General features: G+C 40.4%; 1 protein-coding gene and 1 long non-coding RNA gene across 6 annotated transcripts in view; one reads left to right on the top strand and one right to left on the bottom strand.

Annotated features, from left to right (window-relative positions):
- The window catches only part of LOC108539869 (torsin-1A-interacting protein 2), a 40,158-nt gene extending 27,298 nt beyond the window's left edge, over nt 1-12,860 (top strand). For 2 of the 4 annotated variants that reach the window (XM_017888801.1, XM_017888798.1), the window contains 3 exons: nt 2,505-3,023; nt 5,905-6,006; nt 6,981-12,860. In XM_017888801.1, coding sequence (XP_017744290.1) covers nt 2,505-3,023; nt 5,905-6,006; nt 6,981-7,738 — 1,379 coding nt within the window. In that variant the 3' untranslated portion in view covers nt 7,739-12,860. The remainder of the gene's footprint in view (nt 1-2,504; nt 3,024-5,904; nt 6,007-6,980) is intronic. The other 2 variants (XM_017888800.1, XM_017888799.1) reach the window with 2 other exon arrangements.
- On the bottom strand, nt 12,577-20,785 carry LOC108539872 (uncharacterized). 2 transcript variants are annotated; one of them, XR_001888509.1, is made up of 4 exons: nt 20,361-20,785; nt 20,051-20,163; nt 19,755-19,952; nt 12,577-12,661 (listed from the first exon to the last, which is right to left on the bottom strand). It is a non-coding gene; the product is annotated as an uncharacterized LOC108539872 (long non-coding RNA). The 2 variants fall into 2 exon arrangements; XR_001888508.1 differs by having other exon boundaries at nt 20,051-20,785.
- Between the last annotated feature and the right edge of the window lie 1,282 nt (nt 20,786-22,067).

The raw sequence follows: 22,067 nt of genomic DNA, 5'->3' as shown, positions 1-22,067 counted from the left end.
GCAAAATATGAAATAGATTTTCCAGAAGAGAAAGAGGACATTTATTTAAAGTCTTGGTTATGGGAGTTAAAAAATATATTAAAGTAGAGGCCAGGTGCGGTGGCTGACGCCTGTAATTCCAGCCCTTTGGGAGACCGAGGCAGGTGAATCACCTGAGGTTGGGAGTTCGAGACCAGCCTGACCAACATGGAGAAACTCCATCTCTACTAAAAATACAAAATTAGCTGGGTGTGGTGGTGCATGCCTGTAATCCCAGCTACTTGGGAGGCTGAGGCAGGAGAATCGCTTGAACCCGGGAGGTGGAGACTGCAGTGAGCTGAGATCGGGCCATTGTACTCCATCCAGCCTGGGCAACGAGAGCGAAACTCTGTCTCAAAAAATAAATAATATATAAGAGTAGAATAGTATATGAACCCCTATGCAGTCAACATCCAGCTTCAACTGTTACCAACATAATGCTGATCTTGTTGCCTGCCTTGGATTATTTTAATGTACATCCATGATATTGTATCATTTTATTTGTAAATAGTTTACATCTCCTAAAGATAGATTCTTCGTAGATTATTTTTTAAAAAATAACCAAAATATCATCACACCTAAAAAAATAGATTAACAATTATTCCTTCATGTCATCTCATATCCTGTCATTATTCACATTTCCCAAAGTGTCTCATAATTTGTTTTTTCTTGACACTTGGGCCACACATTGCATTTGATTTCTTATTGCTTCTAGGTTGTTCTTTTTTAAAGTTGTATTGTAGAAAATTTCAGGGCCAGGCAGGGTGGCTCACACCTGCAGGTGTGAGCACTTTGGGAGGCTGAAGCAGGCAGATCTCAAGGTCAGGAGATTGAGACCATCCTGGCTAAGACAGTGAAACCCCGTCTCTACTAAAAATACAAAAAATTAGCCGGGCATGGTGGTGGGCCACCTGCTACTCAGGAGGCTGAGGCAGGAGAATGGTGTGAACCTGGGAGATGGAGCTTGCAATGAGCCGGATCGCGCCGCTGCACTGCAGCCTGGGAGACAGAGCAAAACTCCGTCTCTAAAAAAAAAAAAAATTCAAACACATAGAAAAGTAGACAGATAAAGCAAACCTCTGTGTACCCATTAAACAGCTTCATATGCTATCAACATATAGCTAATATATAGTGGAGTAAAGAAAAAGATGAAAACATATGGCTAATATGGTTTCATCCATATGCCCTCATTTCTCCCTTCCCCCATGTTGTTTAGTTGAAGCAAATCCTGGCTATCCATAATTTTAGTAATAAATACTTGAATATATCTCTGAAAGAGGATTCTTTTTAAAAAATGTAATTACAATACCTTTATCACACCTAAAAAGATGAATCATAATTACTTCATGTCATCAAATATCTGGCATTCAGATATTCCTGATTGTGTCATAAATATTTCTTTAATGATGGGCTTATTCGAAACTGGATCTAGACCTCGTAGTCCACATATTGTATTTGATTGATGTGTCTCTTAAGTCTCTTAATCAGTAAGTTAAGAGACTCCTGTTTTCCCCTTTTCTTGCCATTTATTTTAATTTCTTAGTGTTTTTTATTTTTATTATTATTTTTTATTGTTTTTGAGATGGAGTTTCGCTCTTGTTGCCCAGGCTAGAGTACAATGGCATGATCTTGGCTTGCTGCAACCTCCACCTCCCAGGTTCAAGCGATTCTCCTGCCTCAACCTCCCGATTACAGGCACCCGCCACCATACCCAGCTAATTTTTTGCATTTTTAGTAGAGATGGGGTTTCACCATGTTAGCCAGGCTGGTCTTGAACTCCTGACCTCAGGTGATTCACCTGCCTCAGCCTCCCGAAGTGCTGGGATTACATGCATGAGCCACCATGTCTGGCCATTCTCATTTTTATTAAAGAAACAAAGTCTTTTGGAATTTCCCACCTGCTGGGTTTTACTGATTATATTCTTGAGGCATAATTTAATATATTCCTCTATCCCTGTATTTCTTGGAAACTGGTAGCTCTAGAAGCTTATCAGATTTAAGTTCAGTTGTTTGGCAGGAATACTTCCTAAGTGGTCTAGAGTACTTCTTACTGCATTGTATTAGGAGGTTAATGATATCTGTTTGGGTTTCCCTGTTTTCATGATGTGAATTCAGATTGGTCACTGGGTTCAGCAGTTGTCAGTCTGGCTCATCCACCATAAAAGTCCCCATCAGCCTTTTGCATAAGGTTTTGCTACCATTGATGAACATTACTTTTCATTAGGGAAGAAGATATATTTAATATAACCAAAATTTGGTTCTGTCATATAAATTGTTTTATATTAGTGTCATTTTGTATTTATTAACGTAAGTTTTTTGTTGTTGTTTTAATCACCTTTAGTGGGAGCCAAGAGAAATAATGTTTAGGAAGAGTGTCTTGTAAACCATGAAAATCTATGTAAATATTATTATTAAACAGGGAGCTTTTTAAAATATAAATTTATGGGGAATTTTTTCCAATAAAATTATAAATTTTGTCTCAATAGACTCGCAAAAGAATTTGGAAAATGATCCATCAATAAATTCTCAGGCGCAGGAGACCACAATCATGGCAAGTAATGCTGAGGAAGCTCAGACCCTACACTCTGCCTATGGTCTTAGCAAAGACCACCAAGGGGTGGAGACAGTGGGTCCGGAAAGTGCAGATACAGGTGATAAATCAGAAAGTCCAGATGAAGCAAATGTGGGGAAACATCCAAAGGATAAAATAGAAGATGAGAACAACCAGAGTTTTCTGGATGGTGAAAAAGGGCATCACCTCCCTGCAGAAAATCTGGGTGAAGAACCCTTGGATCCAGATCCCAGCCATTCTCCAAGTGACAAGGTAGGAAGAGCAGATGCACACTTAGGGAGCAGCTCTGTGGCCCTCCCTAATGAAGCAAGTGATGGAACTGGAGCATCTCAGGAACCACCTACTACAGACTCCCAGGAGGCCCAGAGTCCTGGTCATTCCAGTGCAGGGCAAGAGGGCGAGGATACACTGAGGAGGCGACTGCTGGCCCCAGGTAAGAGAACCCCTGAACTACTCTCCTGTTTTGTATTGCTCTGTTAACTGAGAAAACAGCAGAAGTCAGAGGCCGTCTTTCCAGAGAATTTTTGTCTATCTTTCGTAGGATTAAGGCCTTTGGGCCTTGCCCAAGCTCACACAAAGCCATATGACTTGAGTTGATTTTGAAATGAGTTTTCTCATCTAGACTAGCTCATTCCACTGTATTAAGTTGCTTCCTACACATAAACTGCATTTCTAAGCAATGTTTTTATTAACTGTTTATATTAATGTGATATGACAAAAGGGGCATGACTTTTAAAAAATTCACTTCTAGTTTTTTATTATGAGAATATTTTGACATAATTTTAAAATCTTTTACTTTTGGTAAACTAACTGTTACATAAATCAAAACATGGGTATAGTTAAAAATGAGCATTAATGGGACAGTGTCCTTAACTCAGTCATGTTTCAGTCTTATAGGACTTTGAGTAAGTCAGTTAGTTTCTCTATACCTGGTTTTTTCTGCCTATATGTTAAGAGGAACGAGCATGTCTTCCCTTATGAAGGTAAGCGTTGCAGGGTGCTAAATCCTTAACTGGAACTCAAGAGGTGTGAATTCTGGTTGTGGCCCTACCACTTGCTAACTTGGGTGACCTTGGGAAAGTCTCTTCCCTTCCTGGTGCTTCAATTTCCTATTTGTAAAATGAAGAAGTTGGACAAGATGATATCCAAGGATTCTTGTAGGTGTCATCTTCTGTGATTGTGTGTGGATTTGTATTTTATAAGTGCTCTGAAGAGCTCAGTCTGAAATGCCTATTTGCCAGTGCAAAAGAATATAAAATATAAGACACTGTGTTCATCAGGGACTTCAGCAAGGGCTAGTAATTCATGTTTCACTGCAAATCAATGACTAATCTCAAATATATGTTTTATTTATTAATCATTAGAATAATCTGTAACTTCAATGAAGGCAAGGACTGTGTCCCTGTCATTCATTGTGTATCTCTGGCACCTGGCACATAGAAACACCTTTATAAATTGTGTCAAATGAATGAATGTGATTTGTATGGACCATGACCTGTGTCAGAATTTCACTGTTATGAGCTAGGTGCAATTACTTATGCCTCTAGTCCCAGTTACTTGGGAAGCTGAGTTGGGAGGAATGCTTGAGCCCATGAGTTTGAACCTGCAGTGTGCTGTGATCACCCCTGTGAATAACCACTGCATTCTAGCTAACCTGGGCAATGTAGTGAGACCCCATCTCTTTAAAAAAATTCACTGTTAGGCAGGTTCACTGTGAGTAGAAAAAAATATTGTTTAAAAAAATCCAGTTTAGGCCAAGGGCAGTGGCTCACTCCTGTGATCCTAGCACTTTGGGAGGCCAAGGCTGGTGGATCACTTGAGGCTAGGAGTTCAAGACCAGCCTGGGCAAAATGGCGAAAACCCATCTTTCCAGTAAACACAAAAACAGCTGCGTGCACTTGTAGTCCTCAGGAGGCTGAGGTGGGAGGATTGCTTGAGCCCGAGAGGTTGAAGCTGTGGTGAGCCGAAATTTCACCACCACACTCCAGCCTTGGTGACAGAGTGAGATCCTGTCTTTTAAAAAAAAAAATGCAGTTTATGTATGGAAAGCAACTTAATATAGTTGAATGAGGTTATCTATACTCTAAGAGATGAGAAACCTTGTTTTCATTTCAACTTAGCTACATCTCTTTATGTGACCTTGGGCAAGATCTTCCCTGGACCTTTTTTCATGATAGGTTAGGTAGTACAGCCGGAGTAGGTGTCCATTATAGATTCTTTCAGTTCTTAAATTCCATGATATGATGTTTTAAGAACTTACTTTTTGGGGTGATATGAGCAATCCTTTATAAGTAAAGATGATCCTACTCATCTATGCTAATAGAAGTACCTGGCTGGGGTTAAGCACAAATTTAGAGTCTAGTGTGATTTAGCTTAGAGTGCTAAAAATTGTTACCCGTCTTTTCACCCACATATTTTAAGCTTGGTGTGCCCACCCTACACCTGGATTTTTACATATTTTGTGAATTTTCTTCACCTTATATTCCTTGCTTTGTATATATCCTTCATTAAGAGTTTCAAATTTGCTTTTATAAGCTATTTTGAAACTGTACAGTAATCTCTCCTATCTCAGAACTTAGTGCTTCTGTTATTTTTATATTTGGGGTCTTGAGGAACCATGTGAAACTCGAACACTGAAATTAGAGCACAATTACCCCGTGAAGTTGAATCTCGTGTATAGCCAACATTTCTTAAATCCCTTCTTAATTTTATACATTTTGCTGAATCACATTTTAGCTAAGTTTGGCTGTAGTATTTAAATGTCTTTGTCTTTGATATAAGAGGCAGTGAGGAATTGTGAATATAGCAACATTATCCTTGAATGAATTTCACAGCATTTCATTTTATTCTTCTAAGTAGAATAAGAGTAATAGTCTTAAAGAAAAGACAGGAAAAATGTTAACTTTGGTTTTTTTTTGAGGTAGACTCTTGCTCTGTCCCCCAGATTGGAGTGCAGTGGTGTGATGTCGGCTCACTGCAACCTCCGCCTCCCGGATTCAAGCGATTCTCCTGCCTCAGCCTCCCATGTAGCTGGGATTACAGGCACCCACCATCATGCCTGGATAATTTTTGTATTTTTAGTAGAGAAACGGTTTCACCTTTTTGGCCAGACTAGTCTCGAACTCCTGACCCCAAGTGAGCCACCTACCTCAGCCTCCCAAAGTGCTGGGATTATAGGCGTGAGCCACCGTACCTGGCTAAGGTACAGCAATCCTTTTAGTCAAATCATTGTTTGGTTTGGTGAGAGATATAAAGGTATACATACTGTCATTAGTGTACTGCCTAAAAATAATATTGATTCTTTTCCTCTCCAGCGGCTGGAAGTCATCCACAACAAACACAAAAATTGGAAGAAATTAAAGAGAATGCACAGGACACCATGAGACAGATTAATAAAAAGGGTTTTTGGAGCTATGGTGAGAACAAACCTGGTTTTACTGCAGTGTTGATTCACATTCAGAAATCCTCAGTGAAAATGCCTAGAAAACTAGCAGATTTAAACAGTTTTAACATTGTGTTTATATATACTTATTTAATGATTGGTAGTAAGTCATAGTAAAATAGAAAAATAGAGTTTTAGGGATTTTCCCTGAAGGGTACTGGCTGATATTTTGCTGTGATTAACAAAATGAAATTTCTCACAGTAGGAAAAGCTTTTCCTAAATAAGAAACAAAAACTGCTTTTCTAATTAGAGAATATTAAATTTTCAAGCGCATTTTAAAGTTATGACTCCTAAAAAAAATGGTCAGCTATAGGTAGTAGGTGCATTGAGAAGATGGAAGAAAATCTTGATCACTTATGTCTAAATTACATCATTAGTTATAAAAACAAATACATAGACTCAGCTTTTACCTTTTATTTTTTTAAATTTTTTACTGAGTACTTAACTCTTCCATGAAGGTTTTGTCTTTCAACAAAGATATCTTCAANAATAAGAAACAAAAACTGCTTTTCTAATTAGAGAATATTAAATTTTCAAGCGCATTTTAAAGTTATGACTCCTAAAAAAAATGGTCAGCTATAGGTAGTAGGTGCATTGAGAAGATGGAAGAAAATCTTGATCACTTATGTCTAAATTACATCATTAGTTATAAAACAAATACATAGACTCAGCTTTTACCTTTTATTTTTTTAAATTTTTTACTGAGTACTTAACTCTTCCATGAAGGTTTTGTCTTTCAACAAAGATATCTTCAAATAATTAAATCTGAGAAGAGATTAGAGAAGAGGTACTTCTGGTGGATTAAAAGTTTAAACAATTTATGCAAAAGAAACTTATTGCTCCTAGTAAAACCTGATGGTATTTCTGCCTCGTTTTAGTTTACCATAGGCTTTGTTTCTGGCTTGTGTTCTCTGTAATTTTCTGTTCTTTTCTCATTCTTTTGACAGGCCCTATCTTTCTTCTCTTCCTGGTTGTGGCTGTTGTGGCAAGTTCTGTGAATAGCTACTATTCCTCTCCAGCCCAGCAAGTGCCCAAAAATCCAGCTTTGGAGGCCTTTTTGGCCCAGTTTAGCCAATTGAAAGATAAATTTCCAGGCCAGAGTTCCTTCCTGTGGCAGAGAGGACGGAAGTTTCTCCAGAAGCACCTCAATGCTTCCAACCCCACTGAGCCAGCCACCATCATATTTACAGCAGCTCAGGAGGGAAGAGAGACCCTGAAGTGCCTGAGCCACCATGTTGCAGACGCCTACACTTCTTCCCAGAAAGTCTCTGCCATTCAGATTGATGGGGCTGGAAGGACCTGGCAGGACAGTGACACGGTCAAGCTGTTGGTTGACCTGGAGCTGAGCTATGGGTTTGAGAATGGCCAGAAGGCTGCTGTGGTACACCACTTCGAATCCTTTCCTGCCGGCTCCACTTTGATCTTCTACAAGTATTGTGATCATGAGAATGCTGCCTTTAAAGATGTGGCCCTGGTCCTGACTGTTCTGCTAGAAGAGGAAACATTAGAAGCAAGTGTAGGCCCAAGGGAAACTGAAGAAAAAGTGAGAGACTTACTCTGGGCCAAGTTTACCAACTCTGACACTCCCAGCTCCTTCAACCACATGGACTCAGACAAATTGAGTGGGCTGTGGAGCCGAATTTCACACCTGGTACTGCCAGTCCAGCCAGTGAGGAGCATTGAAGAACAGGGGTGCCTTTTCTAAAGCTAAGCACAAAGTTGGTTACAGAAGGTATATGTTTATGAAAAAGTTTGTTTAAAGGCCTTTCATTTATGTGGAAGGAGGTTGATAAAATAGGTTGAGGAAATAGCCTGAAAACAAAATGAGCTTATTTTAGAAACAAGTTTTATTTTTTACTTCTTGTAAAATCTTTCTAATCTAAGCCTTGACAAAACTAAAATTAACCTGACTTTTTTTCTTTGCCATTTGGACCAAATCAGGTTTGAAGTATGGATGATATATATGAGAATTTTTTAAAAATTGCACAGGAAGATACTCTTCTTAGAGTAACTACAGAGTGATTTTTTTTTTCTTGAGTGAGACTCTGAAGAGCCTTTTGGATGGTGTTTGGACTTGGATGAAAGCAATTAGAATTATGAAGCAATGATAACTTTTAGAAAATTTTTCTATCACATGTTGAGTATTTTCAAACCTCACTTTAATAATCTAAAGTTATGGGATTATATCTTATATTAATTTTACAGTTTTGAGTAGTATGATAAAAGAAATAAGAATTCAAACCATTAAGTACCTACCTAAATACTACATGTAAGGCACTGTGCTTTTATTCCATTCAGCTGAGGTATAAGTGTACCTCAGTACAGAATAAACAGCTGTACTCAAACGTTCTTAAAAATGAGAACCAATGGGGAAATTGTTTATAATCATTGAAAATGAAGAAATTCCAATTGGCTGTATCTCTACTTCAGCTTTTCTTGAATGATTTACAGCAGTAATTTTCAAACTGTGTCTACTGGCACCCTTCCCCTTTGTATCAGAGCAGTTCTGCTTTTAACTGTTTTATATGTCAGAGTTGTCTATGAGATTTCATTGGAACAAAGAGTTTCACTGATACTCAAGTTTGAAAACCATTAAGTGAAAAAACATCTTAGGACATAGGAAATATGTAAAAAAAATTGAATGTATTAAATCTTATGAGTAGGAAGATGAAATACAGGTTTATCATATAGATACATTATTTATGAACACTAAAGATCTATACATGAACAGCAGAATGTATAAGCTAGCGTTTACTAGCATGTCTCTGATGCTTTTGTTCATTTCTGTTAATCATCATTTTTGTCCCCTCTGCATGGAATTTTATACTTGTCTAGGGTGAGAGTTTGTAGACTTTCAGCAGAACATATTTTAATAATCAATTTATTTGTTTTATTTTAAAAAATTATTTTTGAATAACCAATTTAATAATAAGTTTTATATGAACACTTGGCATAACTTTACCAGTTTATTTCTATGCAGTGATGGAACATTATGTAATACAGCTCATTTCTTGACCACCTAGTTATAGAAGTACCATTAAGTTAAAAATTAGAGAAATCCAAGAGATATTATACTTAGTGAGAGGAAGCAGAAATGGTGGGTAGATTCTCAGAGGTTTTGATGTTCAGTACTGACTGTTGGACCATGTTCTGTGATTGTAAGAAATATTGAAAACAGTTTGTATGGAGACAGTAGTTGATTAGCGTTTGAGCTCTGAAAGCAGAACTCTAGTAAAATGATCTCGACCTAACAAGGGGTCTGTTCTATTATATAGACTATTATCATAATCCTGGAATGTTTCAACTAGGTTTTGGCCTCTCCATTATATGAGATTGTATGTATATATTTAAGAAGTCTGATAAAAGTATGGAAAGATTTTAGGAAACACTAAGATGATACAGGGATCTTTATTGATACCTAAAAAGATTACAATTGAGTAATTGCTTAATTGAGTGTAGGGGCATACCTGAAGGAAGATTTTGCATTTGGGACTTTGAAGGAATCTTCTAAGAGATTTGGGAAAAGACCTGAACAAAAAGTTAAAGCATGGTGAATGTAATGTAAATGTCAATCCAGTATAGAAGCAGAGGAAGTTGAAGGAAAATCTATATACTATATGCACATTTTTTCTGTCTTTTTAGATCTTAGATGCTAACATTACATCCACAAAACCAGTGTTGCCTTGTACAACTATTATATTGGCCTGCTGACCTGTGCTACCTCAGATCTGTAAAGGAACCAGTATGACGCATATTCTTGTTTCGTCATTCAGTCGAATATGGTTTTTCATCATTTCCTTTCAAAATAATTTAGAAAAATAAATTTCTAAAGTCACAATGGCTTTTATTTAGCCTTTTTAAAAACACTTTTCCTTCCACGTGTAGTGCAATCAATTGAGAGTGTTGTTAGTTTTCTGTCCACTATTTCGAAAGTCTTTTTTTTTTGAGATGGAGTCTCACTCTGACTCCCAAGCTGGAGTGCAGTGGCTTGATCATAGCTCACTGTAGCTTTAAACTCCTGGTCTCAAGCAATCCTCCCACCTTAGCCTCCTGAGTAGCTGGGACTACAAGTGCATACTACCACACCACTCTACCACTCTATTTTGTATAGAGACGGGGTCTCACCATGTTGCCAGGCTGGTCTTGAACTCCTGGCCTCAAGTGAACCTCCCACCTCGGCCTCCCAAAGTGTTTGGATTACAGATGTGACCCAATGCATCCAACCTCAAACATTTTTTTTTTTTTTTTTTTTTTTAGAGAGGGTCTTACTCTGTCACCCAGGCTGAAATGCAGTAGCACAGTCTCACCTCACTGTAACCTATGCCTCCTGGGTTCAAGTGATTCTTGTGCCTCAGCCTCCCCAGTAGCTGGGATTACAGGCACACACCACAATGCCCAGCTAATTTTTGTATTTTTATTAGAGACGAGGTTTTGCTGTGTTGTCCACGCTGGTCTCGAACTCCTGGCCTCAACTGATCCGCCCACCTTGGTCTTTCAAAATGGTAGGGTTATAGGCATGAGCCACCACACCTGGCCTCAAAAATCATTTTTAAAAGAAGCAGTGTATTAGCTCTGGGTCTTCTCATTACTAAAATGACTTTTTAAATGTGATACTATATTTTATAAATGTACAGATAATTCAAATCTATTATCTAATGTATTCTCTTAGGTTAATTTCTATTTGTTTCTATTCTTTACTGTGTGTGTGTGTGTGTGTTGAGACGCAGTCTTGCTCTGTCGCCCAGGCTGGAGTGCAGTGGTGCGATCTCAGCTCACTGCAAGCTCCGCCTCCCGGGTTCACGCCATTCTCCTGCCTCAGCCTCCCAAGTAGCTGGGACTACAGGTGCCCACCACGACATCTGGCTAATTTTTTTTTTTTTTTGTATTTTTAGTAGAGACAGGGTTTCACTGTGTTAGCCAGGATTGTCTCGATCTCCTGACCTCGTGATCCGTCGGCCTCAGCCTCCCAAAGTGCTGGGATTACAGACGTGAGCCACCGTGCCTGGCCTATTCTTTACATTTTTTAAGGTTTCAGATTTTCTTTTCTGTGTCTAGTAATTCATCTTTTATTGTCATAGATAATTTGTTTATTTGACTTAGAAAAATGATTTGTAGGCATACAATATCGTACATGATACCTAAACATTGCCATTTAGTTACTCTAATAGAACAACTTTCATTACGCTGTCTATTAATATAAATTACTTCTTGAGTAATCCCAGAATCGTAGAACCAATTGGTGGAATCAGAAACTGTCTTTGGACTTGAGGTTTTTCTTCCCTTAGGGTAAATTTTAGGTTTTCTGGTTAGTTTCCAGGGTTGGCAGAGAAGTTCATATCACTAAAGGGGTTCATATCACTAAAATAGTGATGCTAATTTGTTTCATATTTCTATTTTAAAAAGCAGTAAAGAAATTTCAATACATTTCATTTGAAGCCCCCAAGTTTATGGTGGTTAGTGAGGCTCAGCATGCCGGTAACCCACCATTCTCTCAGCTAATGACTCATTAAATAGTGCTAGCTGCTGAGATGATTTTGACCTTTTAAATAGCTTTTTTTTTTGAGACAGAGTCTCTTTCTTGTCCATGCTGGAGTGCAATAGTGCAAACTTGGCTCGCTGCAACCACCGCCTCCCAGGTTCAAGCGATTCTCCTGCCTCAGGCTCCCAAGTAGCTGGATTACAGGCACGTGCCATCACGCCCAGCTAATTTTTGTATTTTTGGTAGAGACAGGGTTTCCCCACGTTGGCCAGGCTGGTCTCGAACTCCTGACCTCCAGTGATCTACCCGCCTCGGCCTCCCAAAGTGCTGGGATTACAGGCGTGAGCCACCGCACCCAGCCTAAACAGCTTTTAATTGCTTGATTTATACTTTATTAAAGACAGGAAACACAATGAGCAGTGATATTAAAATATAACAAATATAGCATGGGAAAGTGATAATTATTCAGATGATCTTCACCAGCATGGCATTTGTGTATATCTGACCAAACTCTATGCCACACAGCAGGTCTCTGGCACTTCAAAAATGGATGTTAAATAGAAAATAATAAATAATAGTTGATTAGGGTAATAATTTATTTAATCAGAATGAAAATGATATCCATAAAATTTACTTGCAGAGAAATACTTTGTTTTAAAGACAGGGTCTCACTCTGTCACCCAAACTATGGTGCAGTTGGCACAATCACGGCTCACTGCAGCCTGGACCTCCTGGCCTCAAGAGGTTGATCCTCCTACTTCAGGGATTACAGGCACACGCCACCATGCCTGGCTAGTTGAGAAGTACTTTCAAATAGCAACATGAAGCCTTTCCTTTATCATTTGAAAATAAAACATAGTTGTAAACATAAACCAGTATGTCTTTGTAAAGCCAGTAATATATCATTTTATAGGAGCATTCTCTTCTTGTGTTTTTCAAGTTGACTATGTAGTTCTATGTCAGTCTCCATTTTAATATCTCGTTTGTCAATCTGAGCATATTTCATCTTGAAATGTATTTGTTGAGAAGTCATGGTGGTTTTTTGTTTTTCACAATTCAAGTAGCTGGAACACTCATCCAATGGGAAAGCTGACGCTTATTTTTGTGGCAAATGCTTGGTTGAATAATATATTTGCAAAGATGTTAATTCTAGAGAGAGCAAAATAAAGTTGAGATATCTGTAAAACAGTTTCTCCAGATGACTTTAAGCCTTATTTTTGTAAATTTATGTTAAACTTTAGGTATTAAGTTGTGAAATACCTAATGATATGGGCCTAAATTTGCCTCATTCAGACCGAGACGCGGCTGTTAAAATTCATTTCGAGCTAATAAACTGTGCTATAACTTCTTTGCATTATTATTATTATACTTTAAGTTCTAGGGTATATGTGCACAACGTGCAGGTTTGTTACATAGGTATACATGTGCCATGTTGGTTTGCTGCACCCATCAACCCGTCATCTACATTAGGTATTTCTCCTAATGCTGTCCCTCCCCCAGGAGGCCCCGGTGTGTGATGTTCCCTGCCCTGTGTCCAAGTGTTTTCTTTGTTCAGTTCCCACTTACGAGTGAGAACATGCCATGTTGGTAAACTGTGCTATAGCCTCTGTATCTCTATAGGCCAATCCGAATGGCCTGAGAACACAATCAGTATCCCCTAATCTGCAAAGAGGTAAAGACCTTAGTCTTCAGTACCTTTCCTTCCAGTATTATCTGCATTATCTGTGTCCTCTTGCTTTGATGTCTTGAAAAGCCCATAAATTGGTGCTTATTTGGCAAATGGTCTCCTGCTTTTCCTCCCTGAGGCTTATAAACTAAATTTGCCTTTGGCTAAGGGCAGTTACATGAACCAAAAAGAACATTTTAGACTTGGGAAGCAACAGGCTGAGTCACCTTGCAAGGGGCAGAGTTGGCCAGGCCCCCAGGCAGTCACAGCCCTACTCCCTGTGTTCCTTCTAGGCCTAAGGACCATCGACACAAAGCTCCAGGCAGTTCCTCCTGGTTCATCAGAGAGCACGGGAAATTTAAACCCATTGGCCTTTCCTGTCATAAAAGAAACAGCACATTGACTTTCAAACCCAATTGCATATTGCTTATTTGTACTTAACAAATTTCGGCTTTGTCAGTATTAATGTCCCACTTCTCAGCACTCCCTTTCTTTATAACAGGGATTGCTTTTGTATTTGTTTCTTACAGGTGCTGATGAATGTGCCTTATTCAGATTAGTTGTCTGGTCATTACCAGAATAAAGAATAAATCTCCTTAATTTTTTTCAGTTGACTGATTCTTGATTAAACTTCCCAAAATAGGTTTATAGAAATGGGCATGTGGTGATTAATGGTGGGAAAGGAAACTGACCTCATATGGCAGTAAGCTGAGAAGCTAGAGAATCCTGTGAGGGTTGTCGGGTGGCATTTGTGGCCATCAGTGAAATGGTACAGGGCAGACCCTGCCTAGAATCTGTTGCAGCTCTTGGTAGCATTCTTCGAGTGCTATTCCTACTTAACGAGGCTTTCCTGAGTATTTGAGAAACATTGGGGTTGGAAGTAGATCCCTGGGAATTGCTGCTACCCCAGCATGTGCTGTTGTGAGTGTGTGTGTGTGTGTTTTGAGACAAGGTCTTGCTCTGTTGCCCAGGCTAGAGTACAGAGGTGCCATCTCCCCTCACTGCAACCTCTGCCTCCCAGGCTCAGGCAGTTCTCCTGTCTCAGCCTCCCAAGTAGCTGGGACTACAGACGCACACCACCATGCTGCGCTAAATTTTTGTATTTTTAGTAGAGAAAGGGTTTCACCATGTTGTCCACCCTAGTCTCAAACCCTTGAGCTCAAGTGGATCTGCCTGCCTCGGCCTCCCAAAGTGCTGGGATTACAGGGGTGAACCACTGCGCCCAGCCTGTGAATGTGTTTTTTAAGTGTGGACATCCCTTACCTTGTGTGTTGGGAATGGGGGAGGTCGGGGTGTGTTCAGAATTTCTCCCTTAAGATGTTGCCAAACCAGAATTACAGAGTAGAAGCACCTGAGTACCCATCTCAGCCCCCTCACCCACCTTCTCCCAGCTTCCTGCCCCCCCACCCCCATCCATACCAAACTAAAACCAAAGATCTTATTAACACATTTTGTAGAATCGTTTTCTAACAAATCTGCATTGAATTTTGAAAATCTGAAAGACTTGTTTTTGCAGTTTAGGAAAATAGGAACTTTGGGAGTTAGCATATCTTAACATGCGAGCTTTCAGTGAAAGGAGCTAAAGTCAAGCGATAAGATGAGCCTGAAGGCAAAGAGCACAGGATTTCCTAATACCATTCCACAAACATCAACAGTAGATCAGCAGCAACGAGATTTTCTTAATGCATAAACTCACCACTAGAGGATATTACATACTAGTGTTCTGCTCTACACTAGAACAGACAGGCCTCAATACTAACAAGGGAGTGAGTGGCTATGAATTATTTAGTTGCTGTAGAAATTGTGATTTTAAACAGGACACAATAAAAATGATTTCAAGTCTGAAGTTGCAGTTCGAGTCATAGAATGTTTGGTGCAGAAGCAGCTCCATCAGGCTAAACTGAGAAAAGATCTTGCTGTTGGTCCAAGGTATTATCTACTTTAAGAAAAGGAAATGAGTAGGCAGATCCTATTATGTATATGTTCAGGGCACTCATTACTGTGGAATCTGCCCACATGGCTTTAGGGCTCACAGAAGGCCCCCATACACACACTAAAAATGAGACACTAGCCGGGTGTGGTGGCTCACGCCAGTAATCCAGCACTTTGGGAGGCTGAGGTTTGTGGATCCTTTGAGTCCAGGAGTTTGACACCAGCCTGGCCAACATGATAAAACCCTGTCTCTACAACAAATGCAAAAAATTCGCTGGATGTGGTGGCACATGCCTGTAAGTCCCAGCTACTCAGGAGGCTGAGGAGGGAGGATCACCTGACCCTGGGGAGATGGAGGCTGCAGTGAGCCATGATTGCACCACTGCACTCCAGCCTGGGTGACCAAGTGAGACCCTGTCTTAAAAAAAAAAAAGGCCAGGCACGGTGGCTCACGCCTATAATCCCAGCACTTTGAGAGGCCGATGCGGGCTGATCACGAGGTCAGGAGTTCAAGACCAGCCTGGCCAACATGGTGAAACCCCCGTCTCTACTAAAAATACAAAAATTAGCCAGGCATGGTGGCGGGTGCCTGTAATCCCAGCTACTCTGGAGGCTGAGGCAGGAGAATTGCTTCAACCCAGGAGGTGGAGGTTGCAGTGAGCCGAGATCGTACCACTGCACCCCAGCCTGGGCAACAGAGCAAGACTCTGTCTCAGAAAAAAAATAAAAAATAAAGGCCGGGCGCGGTGGCTCAAGCCTGTAATCCCAGCACTTTGGGAGGCCGAGATGGGCGGATCATGGCGTCAGCAGATCGAAGACCATCCTGGCGAACACCGTGAAAAAACCCGTTCTACTAAAAAAACTACAAAAAACTAGGGGCGAGGTGGCGGGCGCCTGTAGTCCCGCTACTCGGGAGGCTGAGGCAGGAGAAGGTGTGAACCCGGGAGCGGAGCTTGCAGTTGAGCTGAGATCCGGCCCACCTGCACTCCAGCCTGGCGACAGGGCAAGACTCCGTCTCAAAAAAATAAATAAATAAAAATAAATAAATAAATAAATAAATAAATAAATAAAATAAAAGACTTTGTCCTTTTGACCTATGTCTGACACTTTCTAGGATCACTAATTCTTAAGTATACAAATCAATATTTAAGATAAACCATGAATTCAGTAACATGTTTTATTATCTTGTTACCTGAGATGCCATTTGAAGCTCTCACCTGGAGTTGGCACACCTCTATGACTTCAAACATAATAATAGGTAAAATATTTCAAGGAAAATTTTAGAAGACAGAGGCAGGCTCAAAAACAAGATGCATCTTTGAGGGTCAGAAACAGAATAAAAACTCCAAGTGGTGAGCAGGGCTGAAGTCGCAGGCCTGCTGGCCTTGCATTTGAAGTCAGGCAGGCTGCTGGGGTCTTGGAGTTCTCATGTGAGGCTCACCAGGTTATGTAAACAGATTGCTTGTTAGAAGCCCTGCAATATTGGTATTGTTATCTGCAAATATTCAGTAATTAGTTTATTTCACACAGCCTTTAAAAAAAAAATCTTGTTTGAATGTCTTATATAAAGTATGCTACAAGTCAGTTTCATTTTTTTTTTTTTTTAAGAGATGAGCTCTGTATTGTTCAGGCTGGACTTGAATTCCTGGGCTCAAGTGATCCTCCTGCCTCAGCATCCCGAATAGCTGGGACTACAGGAGCAGAGCCCTCTGCCTAAGGTTTTTTTTTTTTTTTTTTTTTTTTTTTTTTTTTTGAGACGGAGTCTCGCTCTGTTGCCCAACTAGAGTGCAGTGGTGCCATCTCTGCTCACTGCAACCTCCGTCTCCTGGGTTCAAGCGATTCTCCTGCCTCAGCCTCCCGAGTAGCTGGGACTACAAATGCATGACACCACGCCCGGCTAATTTTTTGTATTTTTAGTAGAGATGGGGTTTCACTGTGTTAGCCAGAATGGTCTCGATTTCCTGACCTTGTGATCCACCCGTCTCGGCCTCCCAAAGTGCTGGGATTACAGGCCTGGGGCTCTGCACCTGGACAAAGTTGACATTTTTAATACATCTTTACAAAATGTGGAGAATTCCCAATAGGACTTTTGTTTAAATTTTTTTTAAGACTCATAGCTTAAACAAAGTTAAATATAGTTTTAAAGACTATTCTGTTGAGTACCCTAATAATCATCTGAAGATGAGAATTATGTCTAATTTTTTATCTGCTTTGTATTATTTACATTTTAACATATTAAAATGACATTGTTTGAAAAGAATCTAATGTTTTCTAAAGATATCTCAATGTTAACGACTGTCAATTTATTTCCCTATTTTCAGGTTCATAATAATTTTTCTATATAAACTTCTTGATCATAAATTATTGCAGCATTTTATTCTTGCAGTAATAACTGTTTATTAAATTGAATGGTAGATTTTTATCTAATGAACACAAGGTGATTTCCACTTCAAGTTACATTATAGACTGCATTTATATATTTGAAAGTGAATATTCAAATTTAACAAATCAATGACATGCTTCATTTGAATTGCTATAACTGAATATTCAAATTTAAGAAATCAATGACATGCTTCATTTGAATTGCTATAACTGTTCAAACATAGTTTATTGAGAATCCATCTTTTCCTCACTGATTTGAAATACTACTTTGTCACATACTGGATTCTCATATGTATTTGTGCTTATTTCTGAATTTTCTATGCTGATCCATTGACCTGGCTGTTAGACATAAGTACCACACAGTTTTAATTATTGTGGCTTTAATATCTGGTGGTGGCTCATTTATTTTTTTTTTCAGAATTTTTCTAACGTTATTACTTATTCTTTCAAATGAACTTTAAAATCACCTTGTCTAAAAGTAAGTATTTTCATAGGATTACATTAATTTTCTAGTGATCTGGTTGGAAATTGGCATCTTTATGACAATAAGTCTGCATATCCAAGAAGCAAGCAAACTCTATTCTGGGTATGATTTTACTATGGCTAGAAGCAGCTAGACAGTGTTGTGTCTGAAATCTAAAAACCCACATCTGGTGAAGTTCTAAGTTTGTTTAAAACACCAATTCTTTTTCATACTCAAATATGAAAGATGAGAATGGATTATCTCTGCTCCCCCTACTCCCTCCAGCACTGGGAGATTTCCTTCCATTTTCTGGAAACAAGGAATCTTTATTCATCTTTGGAATGACTCAATTCACTGAGGATCCTCACAGAGATAAACAGTGCCTGAGTTGCTTCCTAACTGCCACGGTTTTCTGTGACAGGAAACCCCTCTCTACTGGATTATCTTTAAAATGATGTTGAATAATAGAAGCTCTGTGAAAATATTCATTCCTAGAATAAGAATATAAACATCCTTATACCAAAGCCACTGGTAGTCCTTAGTTCTTCTCCAAGTAATCCCAATTCTGTAATCCTTTTGTCTCCTGACTCTTTTGCTTTCTGTAATCTTGGGTATGAGGCTACACATTCAATTCACAAATATTTACCAAATACCCACCTGTGCTAACAACTGAGTTGAACAACAAATATCTTAATGACGGAGAAAAAAAACCTTGTATGGTTTGGGTGAATATTTCCTTCCACCCCAAGTTTTGTAACCTTTGAATAGGATCCTCCCCCTTCTATCTATGGGAAATAGGACTAAGAAGATGTAGTTTGGCAGGATGTCCTTTTTTGCTGACAATAGGGTATCCATAAGCAATATGCTGTCCAAAGTCTCAAAGTGGGTCAACATTTTGAGACTTAGTAGCAGCATGCTTCGAAGAGGATACAGGAGGAGAAGCCAGCCCTGCATTAGAAATAATTAGTCCACTAGCCCCTATGGGTCATTATCTGCTACTCGTTGCAGCAGATAATGATATTCCCAGCTGTGATTTGGGCTGGTTGTCCCCTGACAAGTTTTCATGCACAGAACCCAGGTCAAAACCCAGGTAGAAAGAAAATGCAAACACGCCTCTCATGTGAGGGGTGACCCTTTCGGGCCCAATGGGGATGCAGCAGCAACCTTGCAGAAAGGTCTTGAAGAGATGAAGAGCTGTAGTCTGATGGGGAGTATAAACTAGGTGAAGACCATGAGCAGGGTTTTTCTTTTTTCTTTCTTTCTTTTTTTAGCAGAGTCTAGCTCTATCACCTGGGCTGGAGGGTACTGGCACGGACACAGCTCACTGCAGCTTTGACCTCCCATGCTCGTGATCCTTCCACCACAATCTCTGGAATAGCTGGAACCATAGGCACGCACCACTGTGCCTGGCTAATATTAATTTTTTGCCTGTAATCCCAGCACTTTAGGAGGCCAGGTCAGGTGGATCGCCTGAGGTCAGGAGTTTGAGACCAGCCTGGACAACATAGTGAAACCCTGTCGCTACTAAAAATACAAAAAATTAGCTGGGGGTGGTGGTGGGCGCCTGTAATCCCAGCTACTCAGGAGGCTGAGGCAGGAGAATCACTTGAACTCAGGAGGTGGAGGTTGCAGTGAGCCGAGATCGCACCATTGCATTCCAGCCTGGGCAACAAGAGCGGAACTCTGTCTCAAAAAAAAAAAAAAAAAAAAATTTTTTTTAGAGACGCGATTTCACTACGTTGCCCAGGCTGGAGCAGGTATTTTTCAGGCAGCATTTAGTCCCCATCATTTTGCCTTACCTTACTTCCTGGTGGGCAGCATTGCATGTAAGTTTTTGTCACATAAAACAATAAAGACTAGAGAGATGGCTTGTTCTGGTGCATAGACAACGTTGTGCAGAGGAAAGATGAGAACCTGTAGATTTATATTGTTTTGATTAACTCTCCATCCACCAGTCCCAGCTGGTAGCATCAATGAGCAGGAATTTTCACAGTCATCTGGAGAAAACACCCCATATTAAAAAGCAAACAAGTTTTATGGGGGGAGGAGTTCACAGATGCATTTGGGAAAAATTAGCAAACGGCCCCTTGCTTACCATCTTCACTCTTTTCTTTTTCATCCCGAACATCAAAGTCATTCAGTGGTTTTGGGATCACATATTCCACTTAATGTTTAAAGCAGATGCCAATGGGAGGAGCAGAAACATCCCTGTGAGAAAAACCACAACTATGCATTGTTATGTGAAATTTGCTCTAGTTTCACATTCTTAACATGTTAAAAACTGGAGTGAGAACTGGCTTTTTTGCTGTGAGGTGATGCTGTAAAATGGCGGCGGCCCACTGAGCTGTGGCTATCCGGGAGGTGAAGGTAGTTTCGTTGAGTGGTGCCTGCTGGGTTGGATTCACCTGTAGCTGCCCCGCCAAGGGGTACCAGATTCCACCATCTCCTCATCTTCAACACTGCCTTAGGCTGGCTGTGACCTGGCCTCATGGCCGCAACCGAGACGATGCTGTGACAGAGCTTTGGCTCTATTAGCCAATGTGGGGTACAGACAAAAGTGACCCTGTGGCCAAGGCCTGCTACATTTATCCAGCTCCTGTAAACACACTTTCCTGTAGAATCACAAAGATGTAGGAAGTCCTGCATCTTCCATCTGCTTCTTTCCCGTCCTATAGCCACTCCTGAGTCTCCTGTTTTAGTCCCTGTGTGGTTCCAGTGTCTAAAAAATGAACACATGAGAGTTATAACCCCTTTTTAAGTTTCTTCTGCCTACGTATCTTCTGTAGCTCAGTCCTTTTCTTCCCTTTTACAGCAAGGTAGCAGGCGCTTGAGTTCTCTGAGAGGAATGAGAAGGACAAATGCAAGCCCTTTCCCTTGAGCCTTTGCAGCTGGTTGACTCAATAATAGTTGCCGAGCACCCATAGGTCAGGCTCTGCCAGGGCTGGCTTTGCTCTGTAATGAACACCTTGTACTCCAGGATTGTTTGATTATCCTTCAAAACTGGACACACTCTTTCCTGTCAGACGGTTTCTGTGGTCATGCATTGCGGTGGGGGTGGATGTGATGACCTCTGATGATCCTTCTAGCTCTAGAACTCTGTAATTCTAATGGTCAGGCGCATGTCTTAGCATCTGTCTTCTTTCTCCCCTTATTGCTTTCATTTACCACATTATTTCTGTCTACCTTCTCAAGACTGTAGCCTTTCACCTAGCACATCCTCTGCATATCTGCATCCATCTCTGGTTGAATTTCAGTCTGTAACCAGCAGACCAGTCTTATCTGGCCTTACTCTGTGGATAGCAGAATGTCCAGTTATTTTGCAGACACAGAGCAGAGAAGTTGCAACTTATGCAGCCAGGGCATGCACAGAAAAGAAAACTTCGACCTCAAATGACACCTGGAACCAAAGTCTCTCCCCAACCATGGAACTAAAAGTTTGGGACATAGGTGGAACCTGAACACTGGAACATTTTCAAAAGTGGGTGGGTCAATTGTCTAGGAATTTCTGGTGATAAGACCCCTCCCCACGCCTTACCAAAAGTCGTCTCATTTGAAGTCCTTCCAATCAAATCCTGCCCTGCCAGCACTTTCACATACCAACCTGTCCTTCCTAACCCATAAAACTTGTCCCAAAACCCAGATCTGGGAGACAGATTTGAGTTTTGACTGCTGCCTCCTTAGCAGTTGACCTCAGAACAAAGTCTTTCTTTTCTTCTTTTTTTTTCTGAGATGGAGTCTCACTCTGTCACCCACCCTGGAGTGCAGTGGCATGATCTCGGCTCACTGCAACCTCCACTTCCTGGGTTCAAGTGATTCTCCTGCCTTAGCCTCCTGAGTAGCTGGGATGACAGGCGCCCGCCACCACGCCCAGCTAATTTTTTTTAGTAGAGACAGAGTTTCACTATGTTGGCCAGTCTGGTCTCGAACTCCTGACTTCGTGATCCGCCCACCTCGGCCTCCCAAAGTGCTGGGATTACAGGCGTGAGCCACCGCGCCCGGCCAGCCTTTCTTTTCTCAAAGCCCAGTGCCATAGTATTGGCTTCTTTGTGTGTTGGGCAGCAAGTCCATTGCTTGGTAGCAAGTCTGTCTTCACTGTCTACAAAATGCTTTGA

Source organism: Rhinopithecus bieti, unplaced genomic scaffold (genome assembly GCF_001698545.2).
Source record: "Rhinopithecus bieti isolate Rb0 unplaced genomic scaffold, ASM169854v2 scaffold_15676, whole genome shotgun sequence".
In the NCBI taxonomy this organism is placed as follows: Eukaryota; Metazoa; Chordata; class Mammalia; order Primates; family Cercopithecidae; genus Rhinopithecus; species Rhinopithecus bieti.
This window is presented reverse-complemented; position numbering and strand designations above follow the sequence as displayed.